At 50.9% G+C, this 20882-nt stretch overlaps 3 protein-coding genes across 8 annotated transcripts in view; 1 reads left to right on the forward strand and 2 right to left on the reverse strand.

Annotated features, from left to right (window-relative positions):
- Positions 1-602: 602 nt before the first annotated feature.
- On the forward strand, positions 603-6050 carry TARBP2 (TARBP2, RISC loading complex RNA binding subunit). 2 transcript variants are annotated; one of them, XM_027543060.1, is made up of 9 exons: positions 603-891; positions 1439-1608; positions 2402-2504; positions 3100-3195; positions 3770-3842; positions 4075-4192; positions 4488-4615; positions 5257-5458; positions 5619-6050. In XM_027543060.1, the coding sequence occupies exons 1-9, from the start codon at positions 839-841 to the stop codon at positions 5774-5776; spliced, it is 1101 nt and encodes a 366-aa protein (XP_027398861.1). In that variant the 5' UTR covers positions 603-838; the 3' UTR covers positions 5777-6050. The 2 variants fall into 2 exon arrangements, with proteins under 2 accessions (XP_027398861.1, XP_027398862.1); XM_027543061.1 differs by lacking the exon at positions 603-891 and adding an exon at positions 1022-1138.
- A 247-nt stretch (positions 6051-6297) lies between these two features.
- NPFF (neuropeptide FF-amide peptide precursor) lies at positions 6298-10073 on the reverse strand. The gene is made up of 3 exons (XM_027543062.1): positions 7095-10073; positions 6613-6734; positions 6298-6500 (listed from the first exon to the last, which is right to left on the reverse strand). The coding sequence occupies exons 1-3, from the start codon at positions 7320-7322 to the stop codon at positions 6383-6385; spliced, it is 468 nt and encodes a 155-aa protein (XP_027398863.1). The 5' UTR covers positions 7323-10073; the 3' UTR covers positions 6298-6382.
- Positions 10074-10162: 89 nt separating this feature from the next.
- The window catches only part of ATF7 (activating transcription factor 7), a 95296-nt gene continuing 84576 nt past the window's right edge, over positions 10163-20882 (reverse strand). For all 5 annotated transcript variants that reach the window (XM_027543018.1, XM_027543021.1, XM_027543017.1 and 2 more), the window contains 2 exons: positions 20166-20274; positions 10163-15655 (listed from right to left, as the gene is read on the reverse strand). In XM_027543018.1, coding sequence (XP_027398819.1) covers positions 15438-15655; positions 20166-20274 — 327 coding nt within the window. In that variant the 3' untranslated portion in view covers positions 10163-15437. The remainder of the gene's footprint in view (positions 15656-20165; positions 20275-20882) is intronic.

A 20882-nucleotide genomic window follows, 5' to 3' on the forward strand; every position in this document is an offset into this window, starting at 1 on the left:
AAGGCCCGAGCGCCAGAGGATTAGGCCAAAGGCTGAGGTGGAACTGAGACTGAGGTGCACCAGGATTTACAACAGCCCCAGCTCAGAGGGGCAGGGAATAGTCGCCTCCCGCGTCCAGGCAGGGCCCACCCTCCTAGACTGCAAAGTGTCAGCAACCGACAGCGGCCTCTCACCTGGGCCAATCACAACCTTTTCTCAAGAAAGAGGCGGAGTCAAGAGGGTTGACTCTTCCCTTGTCCCCGCCCCTTTAGATGAGGTAACCAATCGCAATCCACCTGGAGCGAGCACGCAAAATCGGGACTAGCCAATTATGCCGCGAAACTTTTCGCGCATGCTGCCTCCCAGCTGCGACAGTGATGGCGCGCGAGCTCCTGGGTTCTGTAGTTTTCTCGGTACCCGAAGCATCCCTCCCCACCTTCCTAGGCTTGAGTTCGCCCTTACTGCCCCGCCCCCAGCCGCTTCCACTTTGCTGGTACGCATGCCCCGAGTTCCAGCCCGGAGTGAGGAGACGCGGAAGGAAGGAGGCGGGACGTTGTTAAAAATAAAAAAAACAAAAAACCACCCTCAACTCGGGAAGCGACAGTGGAAGGGTCCACTCCTCCCAGAAGGCGGTGCTGCCTGCCTGAACGAACCACGCGGAGGGTTGTGGGGCGGATAGCTCCCCTCCTGATGGAGGCTCATAGAGTCCGGTGGGCGGGGGACTCCATATCCCAGCATGCCCCGCGGTGGGCCCGACCGGCCGCGACTTGGGGCTTGGCCCCGGCCCTAGCTCGTCGGCGGTGTATTGGGGCGCGTGGAGGCTGCAGTCACGGTGGCGCCTGCGGGGACGGAGGAGGGAATGAGTGAAGAGGAGCAAGGCTCCGGCACTACCACGGGCTGCGGGCTGCCCAGGTGAGCCGCCTGGTACCGATCCCTGCAGGGCGCAGAGCTTGGCGCGGTGCGGAGAGAGTAGCGGCGCGGCCCCAGCATGCATCTGGCCTGAGGGTTGTTCCCGGCAAGCACTGGGGTAGTGGGCCGTGGTTCCCGGCATGCACCCCGGCAGTGGCCACTGCCTCCAGCTTTAGCTAGTTGGGGTTGGCCCGGTTCCCAGACTGCACTGGGGCACTGGGCTTTATGCCCCCGACATTCAGTGCATTTGGTGGGTACTGGGTTCCTGGCCTGCACTGTGTCAGGGGACATGCACTTCCAACCTGCACTGGGGTACAGGATCCCCCGCCCTAACTGAGACAGGAACAGTGCTTTCCCTGCTTGCCCCGGGGCAGTGGACCCTGCTTTCCCAGCCTGCACCTCTACTCCACTTTGACCCCAGCCAGTGGCTGCCTGAGGTTTCCTGGACCCAGTGTCCCCCATAGTGTGCGTGGGTCTGATAATGGCAGTGCTTGGCCAGGTGGGTGCAGAGAGGGGAGATGTGATGAAGGGTCTGTGCCCCTACCCCCAGTATAGAGCAAATGCTGGCAGCCAACCCGGGCAAGACCCCGATCAGCCTTCTGCAGGAGTATGGGACCAGAATAGGGAAGACGCCCGTGTACGACCTTCTCAAAGCCGAGGGCCAAGCCCACCAGCCTAATTTCACCTTCCGGGTCACCGTTGGCGACACCAGCTGCACTGGTGAGGAAGGCTTGGGCAGCCTGGCTGGGGTGTGCATTCACAGGGCCCCATTGGCTTTATTGCTTGGAGTCTCTTCACGGTCCTCTTCTCCAAGACCAGTGAGGGAAGGAGAAATTTTAGGGGGAAAATCACTGACTGGATTGGGAGAACAGGTCTGTGAGGAGGTACCTAGGACTTAGGAGAGTTAGAAAAGCAAGCAGAACTGGCACAGTGATCGGGCAGATCGTTGTCATCCTAGAGGAAAAAGGAGATAAATCGAAATCTCAGTGCAGCATTTGGGGGAGTGAGTGCCTGCTGTGCTGGACTCTGTTCCAGGTGCTTAATCAAATTCCACTTAATCTTAAACCTTGGTCGAATCCAGTGATGTAGGTGGTAGTATTTTCATGTTGAATGCGAGGAAACCAAGAGAGAGATTCAATGGCTGGGGCGAGACCACATTCCTAGTAAATGGCAGACCCAGGCTTTGACTCTGGAGCCTACACTTTTACTATTTTTCCAGCAATCTCTATTGAAAGAAAGTGCTCCCCAGAGGAAAGTAGGACAGAGCAAAAACTTCCAGGTGGCTAACCTCAAGGACAATTCTACCTGGCATGACTTGATTTGGGGAACTTGTGGAAAGATAAGGGCCCTTCCTTCTAGCAGTTAGAGTAACACTTCCAGCGTTGGGCAAGGGGAGGTTGGTGAGATGGGGCTTGGTTGATTCCCTCTGGTTGTGAGGAGAAAGGCTGTGGGATGCTGGTTTCTTTTCCATCCTTCTAGTGACCTCCAGTATTGCCCACACCCCCTCTCTTAGGTCAGGGCCCCAGCAAGAAAGCAGCCAAGCACAAGGCAGCTGAGGTGGCCCTCAAACACCTCAAAGGGGGGAGCATGCTGGAGCCAGCCCTGGAGGACAGCAGGTGAGGGAGGAATGGCCGAGGATCCTAGAGGCTCTGTCAGGAACCCAGGCCCCTGCGTCAGCCCCTCTGCCCCATAGGCTTCACTTGGTGACACTGAACTGCCTTGACGTGGCTGCTTCCTGAGAGCTTCCCCTGAAACCTGAGCAGGATGTTTCCAGGGCTCCTGCTGCTGTGAGGGATGCTGGGAGGCAGTGGCCAGCCGCAGTGTGGGGTTGTGGCTGTGGTTTGGGTCCCAGGTTGGGCCTGGGGAGGGAGAGGGGTGGAGGCTGAGGCTGGAGGGGGTTGCTCCCCAACATACTTCTCCTCTCCAGCAAGATGTTGTTCCCTCTTCTGCACTCAGGTTGGCGTTGGTTGCTCCCACGGTTCTTGGGTAGGAAGAAACACCCCTCCCACTTTTCTTAGTATTTTTGATCAAGTGTTTGACACCAGAAGATCTCAGGTGGAACTGGTGGTTGAGCTTCCCTGAGGTTTTGGCTTCGGTAGAAAGAGATTTTCTTAGGGGAGGGCAGCTCAGGAGGACCTGGGTCCCCCACCTTTTATTCCCCACCACCACCCCATGTGGGTGTGAATCAAAGGCCCCCTTCCCCTCGGGAAGTTCTTTTTCTCCCCTAGATTCTTCACTGCCTGAGGACGTGCCAGTTTTTACAGCTGCGGCGGCTGCTACTCCCGTTCCATCTGCTGTCCCAACCAGGTATCTTGTCTCTCCTGACTGCCTGAGGAGGGTGGAAAGGGGTCCTAGCTCCCGGTCTCACAGCCCTTAGACCCAGGCTGGTCAGGCATGAGGAAGTCTGAGAGTGAACAGAGGATGGAATAGTTGGGGACCAGAGTTTGAAGAATTTGCACCAGCTGGTAAGCTCTTGAGACAGGAGGTAATTTATAATTTGGCAGTACCACGTGGATAGTATTTGACCACGCTAAAGGTCTTCCTGGTCCCATTTTCTTCTGAATTGGCCGCATGATGGTCCTCTGTTTGAGTCCCATCAGGTGCTTCTGGGGACTGGATATACCCTCCTCTCCACTGTCCTGTCTAGGTGGTGATCAAGTGTTCCAGAAAACTGAAATGAGCCTGGGACCTGGAGGAGACCTCGTCGGGGGGAGGGGGGGAGGGGGCGGGAGGCGGGCTTGATGTTTGGAGAGACAGCTGCCTGCCTGGTGGGGAGCAGGGAGCTGGCAGTGGGGAAAACAAGAGCAGGGCGGAGGACTCCTGGGCAGCCGCAGGAGGAGCCAGCCCCCTCAGCTTTGGCCCTGGGCCCTTTTTCCTTCAGGAGCTCCCCCATGGAGGTGCAGCCCCCAGTCTCTCCTCAACAGTCTGAGTGCAACCCGGTCGGTGCTCTACAGGTGTGCCGCGTCCTCGTTTCCCATGCCTGCCTGCCTGCCTGCCTGCCTTTGCTTTTACCCGGGGCTGTGGGGGAAGCTGATCGGGGGCGGGTACCCTGTTCTGAGGGCTTTTCCCACCCACCTCCCTTTACTCCTGCTCTAACCTGGAACCTGAGACTCCCAGGATGGGAGCGGGGAGGATGTGAGGACTCCTCTCTCACACTCTTGCGCGCCCTTGTTTCTCCCTTCCAAGGAGCTGGTGGTGCAGAAAGGCTGGCGGTTGCCTGAGTACACGGTGACCCAGGAGTCTGGGCCAGCCCACCGCAAAGAGTTTACTATGACCTGCCGAGTGGAGCGTTTCATTGAGATTGGTAACTGGGCGGAGGGGAGTGCTTGTAGTGACTACCCCGCAGCACTCCAGCCCTGGCCAGGGGCAGCTCCCAGCTTCTCTCTACGCTCCTGGCTGAGACCCCAGCTTGGCTGCTGCTTCCTTGCACCCTTTCTTGCCCTCCTCTTCTGGCCAGCCAGGTTCCCGGGTGCCTGGCAGGTCCTGAGCTCCCCTTTTCAATTGACAGCCACTGAGGGGACCCTCAGCCCAAGTTTAAGCTGGGTGGAAGCAACGGGTCTATTGGGAGCCATAATTCAGCAGCCCTCTCCCCTGTGCAGGCAGTGGCACGTCCAAAAAGCTGGCAAAGCGTAACGCAGCGGCCAAAATGCTGCTTCGAGTGCACACAGTGCCTCTGGATGCCCGGGACGGGAACGAGGCAGAGCCCGAAGACGATCACTTTTCCATTGTGAGTGGCTTGTGGGCCATGCCCCATGCTCCATCCTCCATGCCAGGGCAGGGCACTGAGGACTCAGGTCTGTGACTTGGAAGTGAGCCTCCTGGGCCCCAGGCCTCCTCCTGCCCATTTTCCTTCTGGACACAGGGACCCCTGGGCCCCCTTTCAGCCTCAGCTGTAGGCCTGCGTGGTGAGTGCTTTGGGGGAGGGAGCTGGCCCAGGGCAAGGGACCTGTAGGCTTCTGTTATTGGAATAAGAAAGGCTGCCTGACCATCTGGTCCACAGTCTAGTAGTTAGAAGGGGCCACACAGGGATTGGGCTTCCCGGTGGCTCAGTGGTAAAGAATCTGCCTGCCAATCAGGAGACATGGGTTCGATCCCTGGATCAGGAAGATCCCCTGGAGGAGGAAATGGCAACCCACTCCAGTATTTTTGCCTGAAAAATTCCATGGACAGAGGAGCCTAGTGGGCTACAGTCTGTGGGGTTGCAGAAGAGTCAGACAAGAGACCAGACAATCCAGGGATTGACTGGCAGGTGGGAGGCAAACAGGAGGAAGCATTCTTTGGGCTTTTCTCTCCTTGGGCATAGAATGTCTCTTCAGGGCCTGGTTTCAGAGCCCCTGGCTGCATCCTTCCCCCTCCCTGTCTTGTCAGGGTGTGGGCTCCCGCCTAGATGGACTTCGGAACCGAGGCCCAGGCTGCACCTGGGATTCTCTGCGGAATTCGGTGGGAGAGAAGATCCTGTCCCTCCGAAGCTGCTCCCTGGGCTCCTTGGGCGCTCTGGGCCCTGCTTGCTGCAGTGTCCTCAGTGAGCTCTCTGAGGAGCAGGCCTTTCATGTCAGCTACCTGGATATTGGTATGGCTAGTCGGGGATCGGGGGCCGGGGGCCGGTGGGGACTAGACCAGAGCAAGTATGGATGGGAATGAGGGCTCGGGAGGGCATGACAGTGACATGGACCCGCCCCGGTGCTGCTCTCCTGCCCAACACTGCCTCCCTCTTCTCTCTCGGTCTCCAGAGGAGTTGAGCCTGAGTGGGCTCTGCCAGTGCCTGGTGGAGCTGTCCACACAGCCGGCCACCGTGTGTCATGGCTCTGCAGCCACCAGGGAGGCAGCCCGTGGCGAGGCTGCGCGCCGTGCCCTGCAGTACCTCAAGATCATGGCGGGCAGCAAGTGAAGCCACGACAGGACTCATGAAATACATCCTCTGCTCCCTGCTCTTCCTGCGCCCGGCCTGTGCGCCTGCCCAGCTCTGGTACCGCCTGGAGGTGCCACCTCTACCTCTGACACAGACTGCAGGCTGAGGAGGGCACAGGGTCAGGAACCAGGGACCACAGGGCCTCAGCTGGCCCAGGTTCTGCCATCATGTAACTGGTGATGACCAAGGGGAATGAAACTGGGGGCTCTCCCATTAGAGCCCCAAATAAATGTGCTGCTTTTTGGATTCTTCAGTCCTGGTCTGTTTCCCTGAGTGGTCAGCAGCAGAGGGGGTTAGCGCCAGCTCACGTGCCCGGTGCGCCTCCCCACTCTGCTCCCCACGCGTCCCCATGTTTGCCTTTCTGGTGGGTGCGCTGACATCTGGGCACACCATCGCCTGTGTTCCTGGAGAGTTGGGTTTAGTGGAGGTGGGGGAGGCTGTGGTTCTTGTCTTGGGACTCCCTCCCATGTCTCATGCGGATGCAGACACGCGCACACGGATTCAGAAGCCAGACAGCTTTATTTGCAGGGGACACGTGGCAGTTTGGGGCGTGGGCCTTGCATGCAGACCTCAGAGGATGACATGTCACTTCTTCCCAAAGCGCTGAGGGGCAGCCAGGCTCCAAAAGGGGGAACTCAGCCCCTCTCCAGCTCGAGGACTCAGTCTTTTGTTGCTCCAGGAGCCCCGGGTGTTTCTGCCAAACCTTAGGAGAGATCCACCCTCAGCTATGGGTCCTCCCAGATCCCCCCTTTCCTCCTCTCCTCCCACTCCTCTCCCTTCAGCCCTGGCCTTGCCTCTGACCCTCCTAGACTCACCTCTGGGGCTGAAACAGGAAGGCTGGACTCCGGCCGGGTCTCTGCATGGCCTGGAGCAGGGAGCGCAGGAGCGACCTAGGGGTCTGAGCATCCTGTGCTGGGTGGGCGCCGCTGTCTTCCTCCTGTAGTATAGAGCCATCCAGGAAGGAAGATGGGTAAGGGCCTTGGGCATTTAGATCACAAGGGGAAGGGAGTGACCTCCAGGACAAGTTGTAGGAGGCTAAGGAGTCATTTCCTCAGATGTGAGGACCCAGTGACCCTGGGAGCCAGAGTATTTGAACCTGGAATGTAAGTCTCAAGCTTTTGTTTTTAGTCAGTCGTGTCCGACTCTTTGTGACCCCCGTGGACTGTAGCCTGCCAGGCTCCTCTGTCCATGGGATTCTCCAGGCAAGAATACTGGAGTGGGTTGCCATTTCCTTCTCTAGAAGTCTCAAACCGAGGTCCAGGAAAATGGTGAGATGAGGACGGGCATGCTCACTTACCATGAAGATCTGGTCTCCTCCATCCCGGCCCCCTGGTCCTTCAGCGTGGCTCCAGTCTGTTACTAACAGCAGCACCAGCAGCAGCGCTGCTGCCTGCCTGGCGTCCATGCTGCCATCTGCCTTGCTGTGGCCACACCCGCCTCTTATACCTGCTGTCCCCCTGTTCCTCACCTCCCACAGCCGCCTGAGGGGCAATCTAGAGAAGGCAATGGAAATGCACAGCTCCATTAAGAGCCGCCTGGGACCCCCCTCCCCGGCCCCTGTGGGACTTCCTGCTCTCAGCCTCCGGCCCCAGCCCCTAAGCTTAGAGTTACAGACTTTATTAGATGCATAAATCCTGTCTCCAGAGCTCAAGAAGCATCATTAATTGCAGATGCTTTGTCAGAGCCCTGGGGGGCCTTCAAGAACTCCCAATCCCTCAACAGGTTGGAGAGCTCCCATGGATCACCTCCTCTCCTTGCTAGCTTGTAAAATAAAACACACAGAAAGCCCTGTCAGGCTAGGCATCATGTTCTGGAAAGGAAGGAGGAAAGAGCCAGGGTGATCCCGTCCGGGGACTTGGGAGGCTGCAGGCAGGGCCTCCTGGCCCATTTACACCCACGTGGACCTGCCTCTTGGAGGGTTAAAAATGGAGTCACTACTCTGAGATGTGCCTGTGGAGAGAAAAGTGAGGTACAGGAGACAAAAGCAGTCTCAGAGCCCCTCAGAAAGTGGAGATTGCCTCAGATGTTTGGAGACAGACCCCATCTTCACCAGCACTGCTCTGGACCAGCCCCACTTCAGAGTACGGAGCAGCGCTCTGCAGCCGAAGCACTGCTGCCACCCTGCGGCCACGGCTGTGCACGGTCGGCTTGGCCATTTTCTCTCTGGAGTAGAGTTCAATGAAGGCGAGGTCCCAAGGCCCTGACGTCAGAGTCCCAGAAAGGCAGGGGCAGGATCCTGGGGTTAGATTGTTGTTTTTGTCTACCTCCCTCTAGTCGGTCCAGCCTCTTCCTGGCTCTGCCTCTGACTGATTGGGGCAGGTACCTAGAATCCCCCTTAGGAAAAATCAGTCACCACCTCTCAGGAAGTATTCCCTTCTGATCCTAGTCCTTCCTCAGAACTCCCGCCAGTGTGGTTCTTTAGCTGATGCCAGAGAGGTCTCATGATATAAAGTGCCTATGAATCAGCTTTGGGCGAGATGCTTAGCTCTCTGTAAGTGAAGTTTCTTCACTTAAAACATGGCAGCATTAAAAGGAAGCACTTTCAAAGGGGAACATTATTTGAGACGCTTTTGGTAACCCTGGCATAGAGGAGGGGTCCTTAAAACACTAGCTGTGATTGTCTTTGCACATCCGGGTCCCAGGGAATTTACCATTTCCTGAGCAGTCCAGACAGAATCATCCTTGCAAGGAGTTGGCTTTCATCTTGTGGCCTCCACCAGGGGTTCTGGTTTGCCCCACTCTGAGCGGACCTGTCATCTCACATTACAAGCCTTTCCCGTGTTCGAAGACAGATTGTGATTCTTCCACTCTGTAGAGTTGGGAAGCATTCATTTTCTTTAAAGTGAGGCATCTAGAAACCAACTCACACTTTGGAAAGGTAGATGAGAGCAGGTTTTGATCTGGGTGGCCTAGATACTCGTTTCTATCCGTGCAACCTCAGTTAGGGTGCGCCTTTCTGCGAGGTTTGTCTCCTGGATGGTACGAAGCACAGAACCTGACCTTCATCGTCATCATGTCTTAGAGTTTCACCACTTCTCAAAAGGAAGTGTCATGTCCACGGGTAGATGGTTTTCCATGGGAAATGGATCGTGCACCATACTGAGGTCCTTGTCCGTTCTTATCCGACTAAGTTCAGAGGAGCAGGGTCTGAGGTGGGTGGCACGCTGCAGAGCAGCTCCCGGGTCGAAAGGTTTTAATGCAGCTGTTAACACTTCACTGTGTGCCTTGGTCAAGAGTCTCAACCTATACCTCATCATCCGTGACAGGAGGCAACTACTCGTTATCCAGAGCGCTTGTGAACGGTAATTTAATGAATGCCAAGCATCTAGCACTCCACCAAGCACGGAGCGGGCTCACCGAACACGTTTATCCTGTTATTTCTCTGATCACTTACAGATGGATCTGAGCTGAGGCTGATTCAGAAAGGAGCTGTTCTAGCTGCTTCCTGTGTCCTGGATGGAGGTGATGGGCCTCTCCTTCGGCGAGAAGTTAGAATGGGTTAGTTCTTCTACCTTGGCAAACTGTCCTGCTCTCAGTTTCATCTCAGCCTCCAAAGCTTCTGTCTCGGCTTTGGTATTTGGCCTTCAGCAACTCCCTTTGCCATTCGCTGGATTCTCGTGCTCTCGACCACAGTGAGGACCACCCTGCCTTCCTGCTCTCCCGCAGACTGGAGCTCTCTGTTTGTGTAAGTTGCACCAAACATCAGCCATGAACTGCATGTAAATCACCTCTCCTCCTGGACACTCCCCTGGGGGCAGCTGGCTATCTCCTAGTCGGCTTCTTCAGCCTGCTCACCCTCCTCATTTGTGGTATCAAGAAATAGAGATACAAGACATTGGTAGTGCCTGCCCACACCGCCTCACAGTTCCTGAGCACTACCTGTTTTTCTTGTGAACTACCTTATCTGCTTCTAAAGAAACTCCACCTCTCATTTCTAGATTCTCTTCTTCCCACACCCATAGACTCACAGAATGCTTCTCTAAGTCTTCGTGTACTCCTAGCTTCTTGAGGGTAGGGCTTATTATTCTCTAATTGTGGGGAAGTGGGGACAAAATGCTGAAAGGCTAAGAGGCCACTTCACCTGCCTTCCAACATCGTCTGATCTCCGAGTTCTTTCTAGGCGGGCTCCCATGATGCCGAGGACCCTTGTCCCCAGGGCAGAGCTGAGCCTTCTGGTGTGTTATGTAATTCCTACAAACCACCCACCTCCTCTAGGCTGTGTCTTCCCCTGCATAAAAAGAAGGGATAAGAATGCCAGTTCTTTCTGTCCTAAGAATTGGGAGAGTGAAGATCCCAGGCATGAGAGCCCAATGAGTTCCCAGAAAGAATGGGACTTGTAGATTGAAGCATCAGACAGGACAGTGGTTCTCTTCATAGTTTAATGTTATATTTGCAGCATAAATAAGGCACAATATACGTCAGGGCAAGGCTGGGAGAGGGAGAAGGCATGGCTGGGGTGACTGCTATGTGGCGAGGGGAGAGGAGGAGGGACGGGAAGGGAGAACAGAGCGAAGCCTCCGCCTCAGCCCCGTCCCAAGGAGACTGTGAGAACCTGCTCACAGGGATCATGCTGAAGTGGGTGGGGGGAGAAAGGAAGACAGTTTTGTAACAAAACAGCCTGTAGCACTGCATCCTCCTGCCTGTCAAAGTCCACCACTGGGGCCCGGGGAAACCCAGACCCAGAGTCAAGTTCCTTAATGACATGGAGAGGTGTTGCTACATGTCAAAGATATACAGATGAACAGAGATAGAACCATAGATACACACAGCTTTCTTTTCAACAGATACTATGTCAGGAGACTATGGCTTCCACTGCTGGGGCTGGAGGCTCATCTCCCTGCCTGAAAGGTGTGTTAGGGGGTGGGGTGGGTGGGAGAACAGGACAGCTGGTCCTTCCTGTAACAAAGAACATGGAGTAATCCGTTTGCGAGGGGGTATGGGCCAACTCCTGTCCGGATCCACGCAGGACAGGTTTTGGGGGTAAGTAGAGGAAGACAAATCTAGGTTTTGAGATGAGTGATGTTGTTATTGTTTTAATGGCAGTGGAGGGAGGGACTGGACAAAATGGAAAAATGTTAGTGCTACGGCAGAGGATGGGACACCCTACAAGGATTTCCCAGCTCGCCCCTAAGGCAATGGTTCTCAAACCTCAGTGTGTCTGAGAATGGCTCTGAGTGCTTATCAGAGCCCATCCCCAGAATTTCTGATTCAGTATGTCTGGAATGGGGCCCGAGCGTGCATGTCTAACAAGTTCTCAGACGATGGTCCTGCTGGTCCCGGACCACATTCTGAGAACCACTGCCCTAAGGGAGTCAGTGAAACTAGTGCTCATAGCCACTTCTTACAGCTAAAACGGCACTCACCAGAGGTTAATGCTGATGAGACAGCTCTAGGCTACCAGCCCCCATTAAAAAGAGAAACTCTGTGATACAAACCTGCATCTGCCAAGGACGGAAGCTGCCCTAAGCTGCCCTACACTCCCCAGCCCCTTCTCATTCTGGGGAAGAACTTTACCCCAAACAGAAACGAATGAACGGCTCTGGAGGGTGGGAATGCTGGCCAGCAACCATCTCTGCTCATTCCTGCCGGGTCACCGCCCTGGAGTGTGGCATTTAGGCCTGTGTGCGCCTGCATGCGTGCATGCAGAAACAGAGAAATCAGTTCTCTACGATCAAGGGAATGATTAGGGTTGTGGGAGGCTGAAGTAGGACTGTGGGGCAGGATCCTTTAATTTGCCTTAGGATCCTCACCTGTCCTGCTCTTCCCTCCACCCCTGTCAAAAAAAAGTCTAAAGAAAGCAGAAAGAGCGTATCAACAAAGGCATATGTGATATACAGCTAGAAGGACTGGATTCTAAAGACTGGTTATGACATTAAAAAAAAAAAAGGAGTACATTTCCTTCCTGTGTATACAATGTATAATATTACTGAAAAATAATGATTTCGGGATGGGAAGGAAGTTAGGAAAGAAATGGGATCTTTGTGGGGAAGAGCTGTCTCAGGGCTAGCACCTTTCAAGGAGCCTCTCAGTGTGAGCGAACAGGGGAGGAATACTTTGGTGTCTGCTTGGTGGTTCAGGCTGCAGTTGGGGCGTTGTTATGGATAAGCACCCTGTCTACCAGGATGGGTGGTGCTGGAGGGCAGTAAATCAGGAAAGGAACTGAACAACAGAACAGGCATAGGGAAGGCAGCAAAATGCAGTTCAGTTAGGCTATCTCCTCCTTACTGCCACCAAGAGTGTAGAGTCTAGGGCTCAGGGCCAAGGAGGAGAGCAGAGGCCAAAGGAAGCCAGATTTGGGACATACAACCAACAGGGAAAAATGAAGCAAAGGAGGTCCTACTCCTTCTAGTCCTTCCTAATAGAGTGGGAGGCTTTCTCAGACTTTTCAACTCTAAACAAGCTTTAAGACGACGTGGCTGAAAGTCTGTGAACCAGAAGACGTGGTTCTGGCCCCTCCTCTATGGCCTTGCATCTCTAGCAGCTGTGTCCTTGGGGTGAGTGGGAGGACTGAGTCCTGTGTTCACTTAGGAAAGTCCCAAGGCATCACTCTTCCCCTTTCAGAAACTGTCTTCCCTTAGAAGTCAAAGTGTTAGTGGCTCAGTTGTGTCCAACTGTTTACAACCCCACGGACTACAACCTGCCAGGCTCCTCTGTCCATGGAAGTTTCCAGGCAAGAATACTGGAATGGGTAGTCATTCCCTTCTCCAGGGGATCTTCTTGGCCCAGGGATGGAAATCGGGTCTCCTGCATTGCAAGCAGATTCTTTACCATCTGAGCCACCAGGGAAGCCCATTCCCAGCCGCTTTCAGAATGTGTCCTCCCTTAGGCCCATAGAAAGGCCATGGTCCTTCAGAAGGAGTAAGTGACACCCTCCATGATGTTTGTTCTGGTTCAGATGGGTCTGGAAGGCAAGGAGCGGGGTGAGCGGCCACACAGCTGGCTGCAGTCACAAGGTAAGTGTCATTCTCCTTGACTACAGGAGGGGCTTCAGCTCTAGCAATTGCTCTGCTTTCTCAGTGAGACCGAAAACCAACAAGAGGGCTGTACGGGTGGGGGCGGTCCTGTCGCGTCCCTTCCGCAGCTCACTGCTGCTCCACTAAGGTTCTGCCCATGCCTCTCAGGTCCCCAGGACTAACTTCCCACTGACGAGAATGAAATAAGGACTTACTTAGACACGGGGACTAAGAAATTAAGACCCGCTCCATAAATTAGACTTCCTACCCAGGGAAGACCAGCAGGGACTCCAACTTCCCTCAAGGTCAGGCAGTGAGGCAGCACACATGTGCAGTGCCAGCCTGATCCTTAACTTGAAGACACTTGACTAAAGGGGGAAGAAAATTAGCCAAGGGCCTTATGAAGGCTCCTTAGGAGCCATAAACGCAGTCAAGCTTTAGGGCAAGGCTACTAGCGGGAAATCAAGGTAACAAAAAAATGAAACACAGCTAAGGCAGGAGAAAATCCCAGAGAGCAACCATCTACAGGAAATGTCCTGAGCATAAGTATGGCTGTGAAGTTTTAAAGGCAAGCAGAGTCCCTGGAGGTGGTCACCTGTATCCTGACCATCTGTTGTGCCGTTTGCTAGTCTGAGTCACCACAGGGGCTGTTCCTGTTGGGTCCTAGGTGGGGGAGGATGAGAAAACCATGTTTCTCTCTCCTCTTTCTTCACCAGGTGTGGCTTCTTCAGCACCAGCTCTGAACACAGGAGGGGAAATTAAAAACAAATGCAGTAAACATGTCATCTGGCTGGCTCACCAGTTTATCAGTCTGAGGAGACAGGGATCTTGCAGTTTAGACCATTTCCTCATTGCTCTCTGACAGCCAATTTTGGAAGATAAGAAAGGAAGCTGGCAGTTACTCTGTATGCATGTATAAGATGGAAGTAGGAAAGAGAGAGAGAGACAGAGAGAAAGGGACATTACTGGCATGGGCAGATGGCAGAAAGTGGCTCTGGGACAATTGGAAGGGATTCATACTGAAGGGCTATTAAAGCTGACCTATCTATCCACAGGCCTCTGGCTTTGGACTGCTTCCTATGGCCTTGGTAGAAATTGCATAGTTCAGAGCCAAAGGAAGACGAGAAGTCTTAATGGGGAAGAAAGAGGGGCAAGAAGGATAAAAATGTCCCCCCTGCAACCCAACTTTTCAAAGTAAGAATGGCTGAGAGCAATAGTCACTAATTTCCCAGCAGGTTGGACCTTTCAACAAACAGGGCTCTTTGGTGGACATCAGTATTCCACCTCCCCTTCCCGCGCCTCCTTCCAACCTATCTCATACTCAAGAAAACCCACTCCGGACCTTGGCTAGGATGCCTGAGTCCTGGGGCTTAGACTACAGAGAAGCATCACATCCCGGGGGCAGAGAGCAGAAAAGAGCGAAAGAAACACTACAGAACCAGGAGACCTAGAGGCCAGGCTTGGAGTCGCGCGCGAGAAAGAAGGTAGATCAGTGAGGCTCGTTCGTGCATATAAGACCCTTGCTCATAAAAGACGACAGGCATGTGAGGCTGAGAGATGGGGGTGAGGGGAGTGAGGGAGCACAAAAGTCCCCCACATGACAGCCTCCAGAGGGCTGCATCAGAACCAATTACAGAAGAGAGACAGAGGCAGGGATACAGGCAGGGGGATGAAGAGACAGAGACACAGGAGTGTAAAGATGACCAAAAGGAGTATGTACGCTTTGGCTGATATGCTGTTGTAAAACATAATCAATCCAGTAAACTGATGGAACAAGCTTTCAAACCACATTGTTCCTGTCTGTCCTGGAGGATAGAGCAGGGGTGGGGAGGGAATCAGCCAGTCAGATCCTGGGTGTTTTCTCTTTTCACTACTGAGCGGTATCTAATAAGGCCATAAGATGAAGGTGCTAAGGCTTAGTGGGAGGTGGAAAAGACTTCACCACCAGACTGGGAAAACTCAAGAGAAAAAATGAGGTACCCAAATAGCTCTGAAATAAATGAGAAAGTACTAGAACTTTTAAGATTTCATTTCTTTTTGTTTTTGGTGGCTGGTAGGGAGAAGGGCTAAAGTTTATGGAAGAGCTGGGAAATACTGCTAATTCATACATTAGAGGTAACCTTACATTCTCCATAAGTCAATGTTTTAACTAGAATTTATGAAGGGGAAAATGGGACCAATAAGCAGCTCCTGGGAGATGAAGTCCTGAGTCCACGGGGTGGCTAGGGACGGGGCAGCAGTGATGTGCTGTCAACTCTAGCCTCCCTCTACCGAGCAGGAAGTGGCATGCTGCTAAGGATCAAGAAGGTATCATCCATGGCTGGGTGGGAAGAGAGGCAACTGAGAAACTGAATCCCAGAAGTGCAAGCGTTAGTGTTAAGAGACAGGTACACGTGCATGGGCAGGGTGATTGTTCAGACCATCCATAAAGGCCTCTGGCTGTGGGTACATCAGAAACTTCCCTCTTGGGGAATGATCTATGTGGCTCTGGGGCTGGGAGGCTCCTAGTACAGGTGTCAACGTACATGACTGTGTGAGAAAAGCCCCACATCTGACCATTACTCACAACACGCAATTCCCTCCCCCATATTGCCGTGTCCAAGGCAGACGGGAGAGCATAAGATGACGTCTCTCTTGACTCTTGGGCGGGCGAGCTCTGGCTGGGGACCCCTCCACCAGGGGAGGCATCATCTGCCCGCAGACTGAGACTGTGGGGTCATGATCACATGCGACTGTATGGGCATGCCCAGTTCTGTCCTTTGGCTGGCCATTTGAGTGAGCACTGAGGTGGCCACAGCTTCGGCTGCAGAGCGAACACTGAGGCCGTTGCTCGGGGCTGTTGCTGAGCTGTGTTGAATCACAGGGGCTGGTGAACCCGTTGGCTCTGAGCTTTCCTTGGGGCTTTCTGAAAGGAAGCAGGGCAAAAAACAGAGCAAGTGGTTAGGAAACAGAATGTGGACGTAGGCAGAACTACCTTTCCCTGAAATTCTAAAGGGCCCCAAAGGAAAACGAAGCCCATATTTTTAGTGGGAGAAACTTCCCAGAATCTTGGCTTCTAAGGCACAAATGGGCTAGGAAACCACTAGTTGTGAGAAGGGAAGTAAGCTAGGCCAAAATTCACCTATTCATCCCAATAAAGCAAATCCCCAACATGTTAATTACACTACCTGGCTTCTTGGTCTCTGCATAGTTCATTAACCCATTGGAACACTCTTCCTCTTATTCATGTCTTTAAAGGTGATTTAAAATAAATCTCTCTTTTTAAGCTATCCTCTCATTAATGCTCACAACACTGCAATCATTCTATTACTTTTAATATTCCTTTAGCATGGAGTTGCACTAAGGATCAGTTCAGTTCAGTCGCTCAGTCGTGTCCGACTCTCTGCGACCCCATGAATCGCAGCACGCCAGGCCTCCCTGTCCATCACCAACTCCCAGAGTTCACTCAGACTCACGTCCATTGAGTTGGTGATGCCATCCAGCCATCTCATCCTCTGTCGTCCCCTTCTCCTCCTGCCCCCAATCCCTCCCAGCATCAGAGTCTTTTCCAATGAGTCAACTCTTTGCATGAGGTGGCCAAAGTACTGGAGTTTCAGTTTTAGCATCATTCCTTCCAAAGAAATCCCAGGGCTGATCTCCTTCAGAATGGACTGGTTGGATCTCCTTGCAGTCCAAGGGGCTCTCAAGAGTCTTCTCCAACACCACAGTTCAAAAGCATCAATTCGTCGGCGCTCAGCCTTCTTCACAGTCCAACTCTCACATCCATACATGACCACAGGAAAAACCATAGCCTTGACTAGACGGACCTTTGTTAGCAAAGTAATGTCTCTGCTTTTGAATAGGCTATCTAGGTTGGTCATAACTTTCCTTTCAAGGAGTAAGAGTCTTTTAATTTCATGGCTGCAGTCACCATCTGCAGTGATTTTGGAGCCCCCAAAAATAAAGTCTGACACTGTTTCCACTGTTTCCCCATCTACTTCCCATGAAGTGATGGGACCAGATGCCATGATCTTTGTTTTCTGAATGTTGAGCTTTAAGCCAACTTTTTCACTCTCCTCTTCACTTTCATCAAGAGGCTTTTTAGTTCCTCTTCACTTTCTGCCATAAGGATGGTGTCATCTGCATACCTGAGGTTATTGATACTTCTCCCGGCAATCTTGATTCCAGCTTGTGTTTCTTCCAGTCCAGTGTTTTCCAGCTTGTGTTTCTTCCAGTCCAGTGTTTCTACACTCAAATCATGTTATGAATGACCAGTCCTTGGCCAAGGTTGTTAACACAACCAACTACATGAGGTATGTCAGACCCTCCTGATTGTCAACTAGCTAGGCATTAATGATTTAACACATTTACTCTGAGTTATACCACTCCATGTAAAGTGACAGTAACATTTTACTACTAAACAAGTGTCTGAGGTGCATACAAAGATATCCACATGCTGCTCAACGTTCAGGGAGTTTCATTAAACATTGGATAGCCTATCTGGCTCAAGATATCCACATGCTGCTCAACATTCAGGGAGTTTCATTAAACATTGGATAGCCTCTCTGGCTCTTTAAACAGAGATGTGTAGAGTAAGGGCAAATTCCAACAGTTGGTTGTATTTTTGACCTCCTGATAAATGCCTGTGTCTTCTTTCACAACTTAAATATTACCTCCTCTGTGAAGCCTTCTTTTTGTTATGCTCAGGAAATTTAACTATTTCATTGTCTGTGCTTTCAGAGCATACTTCATTTATTCACTGAAGATTTACCAGGTATTGGCTGTGTGCCAGGCACTGGGGTATACAAAGAATAAACAGGCTTCCTGTCCTCAGGAGTCCCCAGTCTAGGGGCTCTTCGGCACATTTGTGCTTACCTTACCTATGAGTCTCTCAAAGATAGGACAGCGTCTCGCTGGTCTTGTGTCAGGCACTCACTGCAATGTCCACACCACCCAGTAGGAACTAAATATATCTTTGCTGTAACAAGTGATTTCAAAGACTAACTACCTGTCAGAGTTCTTATAGGGACTGAATAGAAACCCTACTGTATATAGACTTCATACTGATAAATGCTCAGTCCTTGTCTTCCTTAGCTCATCAAAAGGATTTGAAATAGCTAATCACTAAACTCCCTGAAATACTTTCTTATCTTGGCTTACAGAACACCACACCCAGCTAACTCAGCTGGTTTTCCTCCTACCTGTTTGGCTGCTCATTCTCAGTGTTTCTTATGGGTCCCTTCTCATCTCCCTGACCTCTAAATGTTGGAGTACCCAGGGCTCAGTCTCGGAACTTCTCTTTTTCTACCTATGCACTCTGTCTTGACAATAGCATCTCATCCAGTTTCATGGCTTTAAAAACTAACCATCTTCTGCTGACTGCCAAAGTTGTACCTTCAGCTTTTCCTTGGAATTGCAGACCCATACAACTGCCTGGTTGACAGCACCACCTGCAAGCCTAAGAGGCTTCCAAATCTGAGCTCCTAATACACCAGCGAGTCCACTTGTTCCTACACTTGCCCCATCTCAGTCAATGGCAACTCTGTTCCTGTAAGGTGCTCAGGCCAAACAATTTGATGCAATTTTTTTTGGGGGGTGCAATTTTTGATTCTTCTTTTTCCTCACATATACTGTCCCATCTAGCCATCATCAAACCTTGTTACTCTAACTTCAAAATCTATCCTGAATTATATCCCTTCTCACCACTTTCACTACCACCAACCGGTACAAGGCTCCATCCTCTTTTGCTCATAACTGTGACAGTCTCTTAAGCAGACTGCCTGCTTCTGCCCGTTCATTCCTCATTCTCTACAGAGTGACCCTGTTCAAACTAAGTCAGATCAGTCACGTTGCTATTGTGCCGAAAACCCTCTAGTGGGTCCCCAAAGCAGAGCGAAACCTGAAGTCCTCTCTATGACCGATGAGGTCCTCCAGAAAAATGCTCCCGTTGCTCCTCCTGCCTCATCTCCAAATACTCTCTAGTCCCCATTCTCTCCAGTCTGGCCACACTAGCCTCCCTGATGATTCTAGAATGTGTGAGACATGCTCCCACTTTGGGTCTTTGCATTTGTTGCTGCTCTTGCTTGCAGTACTTTTCTCCCATATTAATGTGTGGCTAGCTCTCTCAATTCCTTAAAAGTCAAAAAACACCTCATCTAAAATTTCAACCCTGCTGCTAACATTTCATGTTCTTCTTCCCTGTTTTGTTTTTTTTCTTCTAAGCACTTACTCTTATCTGACATAATATATATTGTACCTATTTATCTCGTTTATTGTCTGTCTCACCCACTAAAATATAATCCCCTTACGGGCAGGGACTTTAATCTATTTGGTTCCATATTACGCCCTCAGCATGTAAAACAGTGCCTAGGACAGGTTCAATCAATATCTGCTGGATGAATGAATGTACTCTGAAGTACACATTAAAATTAAAATTGTTGTTCATTCACTAAGTCGTATCTGACTCTTTGTGACCCCATGAACTGCAGCACGCCAGGCTTCCTTGTCCTTCACGATCTCCCAGAGTTTGCTCAAACTCATGTTCATTGAGTTGGTGATGCCACCCAACCACCTCATCCTCTGTCACTCCCTTCTCCTCTTGCCCTCAATCTTTTCCAGCATCAGGGTCTTTTCCAATGAGTTTTTATTTAAATTAAATGTAAATAAAGATGTTTAAAATTGGTGATGTGGTCACTCTCTTTTTATGGGAACATATCTTTGAAATGATAAAGAGAGTTAGTGGAAAAATAATTTAATATATCAAAATTTGATAGCCAACATTTCTATGAATTTAATTTGTAAAGGGAAATGATTAGTTTTTACTGTCCATAAACAAATTATTCACAGTAATTTTAATTTCAGGATTGTGCTTATCCTGAGCATGACTGTGACCAGCTCTTCCTAGCCCTATATTATGCGTTCACAGATTACAAGAAGAAACCAACATTATCCTGTCATTAGAAAGATAAAACATATCACCAAATCTCAATGCTTGACAAACCCCAAGGTATCATCTGCTGTTATATCCTCTTTAGACTAAGATGGTGGCTTTGGAATAAGGAAGAGCTGGATGTGAATCCTGGGTCTGCCACTTCACCAGCGGTGTAACTTCAGGTAAGAGACTAATATGAGTGAGTAGAAATGGAAGTAATATCTATTTCATGAGAGAACTGGGAAGATGGTTCAGTGCCTCATACAGAACAGGTACCCAATATATATTGCTACCCTTTATCTCCAAAAGGATAGTTAATTAGGATAACTACGCTGTTGTCAAAAATTTTTTTTGGCAGGACTGGTTGTTCCACAAAGGCTGCTCACTCATCTGTCTGGGCCCCCCAGAACATTCAGAATGGGGTTATAAAATTATCAACAGTTGAGACACTCATTACATGCAGTTTACTGACTGACTGACGTTGCTTAGGTTGTGAGCCACTCACCTAAATAGCCTTGAGTCTTTTTCTGTAGTGCTGTGACTGGGCAGTCTTTATGAGCTAACAGTAGCTGTTTCAACTGAGCCACCTCATTGCGTAGTAATGTGACTTCATTCTGAGGAGAAAGGTAAGAAAAGAATATGAAGAAATGCATGCTCCACTCTTGAAGCCCCAGTGACTATCCTCAGAGTGAGGACAGAAGGCTGCCTGGATTTTCTCCTTCGAATCTAGAAAAGATCCAGCAAGGCTTCAGACAGCCCAGGGCCAACATGGCCACAAATTCAGTGACAGAAGCTGCTTTCAATGATAGTAGGAATTTTACACAGAAAACTTACTCCTTTGTAGGGTAAATATGATTGTACAAAAATTAATAATACATATGTCCTTTGACTAGTAAAGCCTACTTCTAGGAATCTATTTAACAGAGCTATTTACTCAAGCGCATACAATGTACACTGCAGCACTGCTGTTCTGGCAAAAAATTAAAAACATTATAAATATCTGAATCTTATAACCAAACTATAGAATGCTACATTGTACAGCTATTGAAAAAAATGAGGTAGGTTCTCTGTATACATGACTAGATCTCAAGAAGATAACTGTTTCATGTTAAAACAGACATATAGTCCCTCTATGGCTCCCCAACAAAAGCTAAAAAATGAAAAAAATATTAGAAATATATATAGATCTGGTAGGTACAAACTTATCTACAAGGAATAGAAT

The sequence above is a fragment of the Bos indicus x Bos taurus genome, chromosome 5, assembly GCF_003369695.1.
Source record: "Bos indicus x Bos taurus breed Angus x Brahman F1 hybrid chromosome 5, Bos_hybrid_MaternalHap_v2.0, whole genome shotgun sequence".
In the NCBI taxonomy this organism is placed as follows: Eukaryota; Metazoa; Chordata; class Mammalia; order Artiodactyla; family Bovidae; genus Bos; species Bos indicus x Bos taurus.

What these genes read in the sequence shown, in the direction of transcription:
- TARBP2 (XM_027543060.1), top strand. Translation starts at nt 839, where the DNA reads ATGAGTGAAGAGGAGCAAGGCTCCGGCACTACCACGGGCTGCGGGCTG. An exon ending in ACGGGCTGCGGGCTGCCCAG is followed by an intron (nt 892 to 1,438) that starts GTGAGCCGCCTG and finishes CCCTACCCCCAG; the next exon opens with TATAGAGCAAATGCTGGCAG. An exon ending in ACCCGGTCGGTGCTCTACAG is followed by an intron (nt 3,843 to 4,074) that starts GTGTGCCGCGTC and finishes CTCCCTTCCAAG; the next exon opens with GAGCTGGTGGTGCAGAAAGG.
- NPFF (XM_027543062.1), bottom strand. Translation starts at nt 7,322, where the DNA reads ATGGAGCTGTGCATTTCCATTGCCTTCTCTAGATTGCCCCTCAGGCGG. An exon ending in GAGGAGACCAGATCTTCATG is followed by an intron (nt 6,735 to 7,094) that starts GTAAGTGAGCAT and finishes TCTATACTACAG; the next exon opens with GAGGAAGACAGCGGCGCCCA. An exon ending in TTCCTGTTTCAGCCCCAGAG is followed by an intron (nt 6,501 to 6,612) that starts GTGAGTCTAGGA and finishes ATCTCTCCTAAG; the next exon opens with GTTTGGCAGAAACACCCGGG.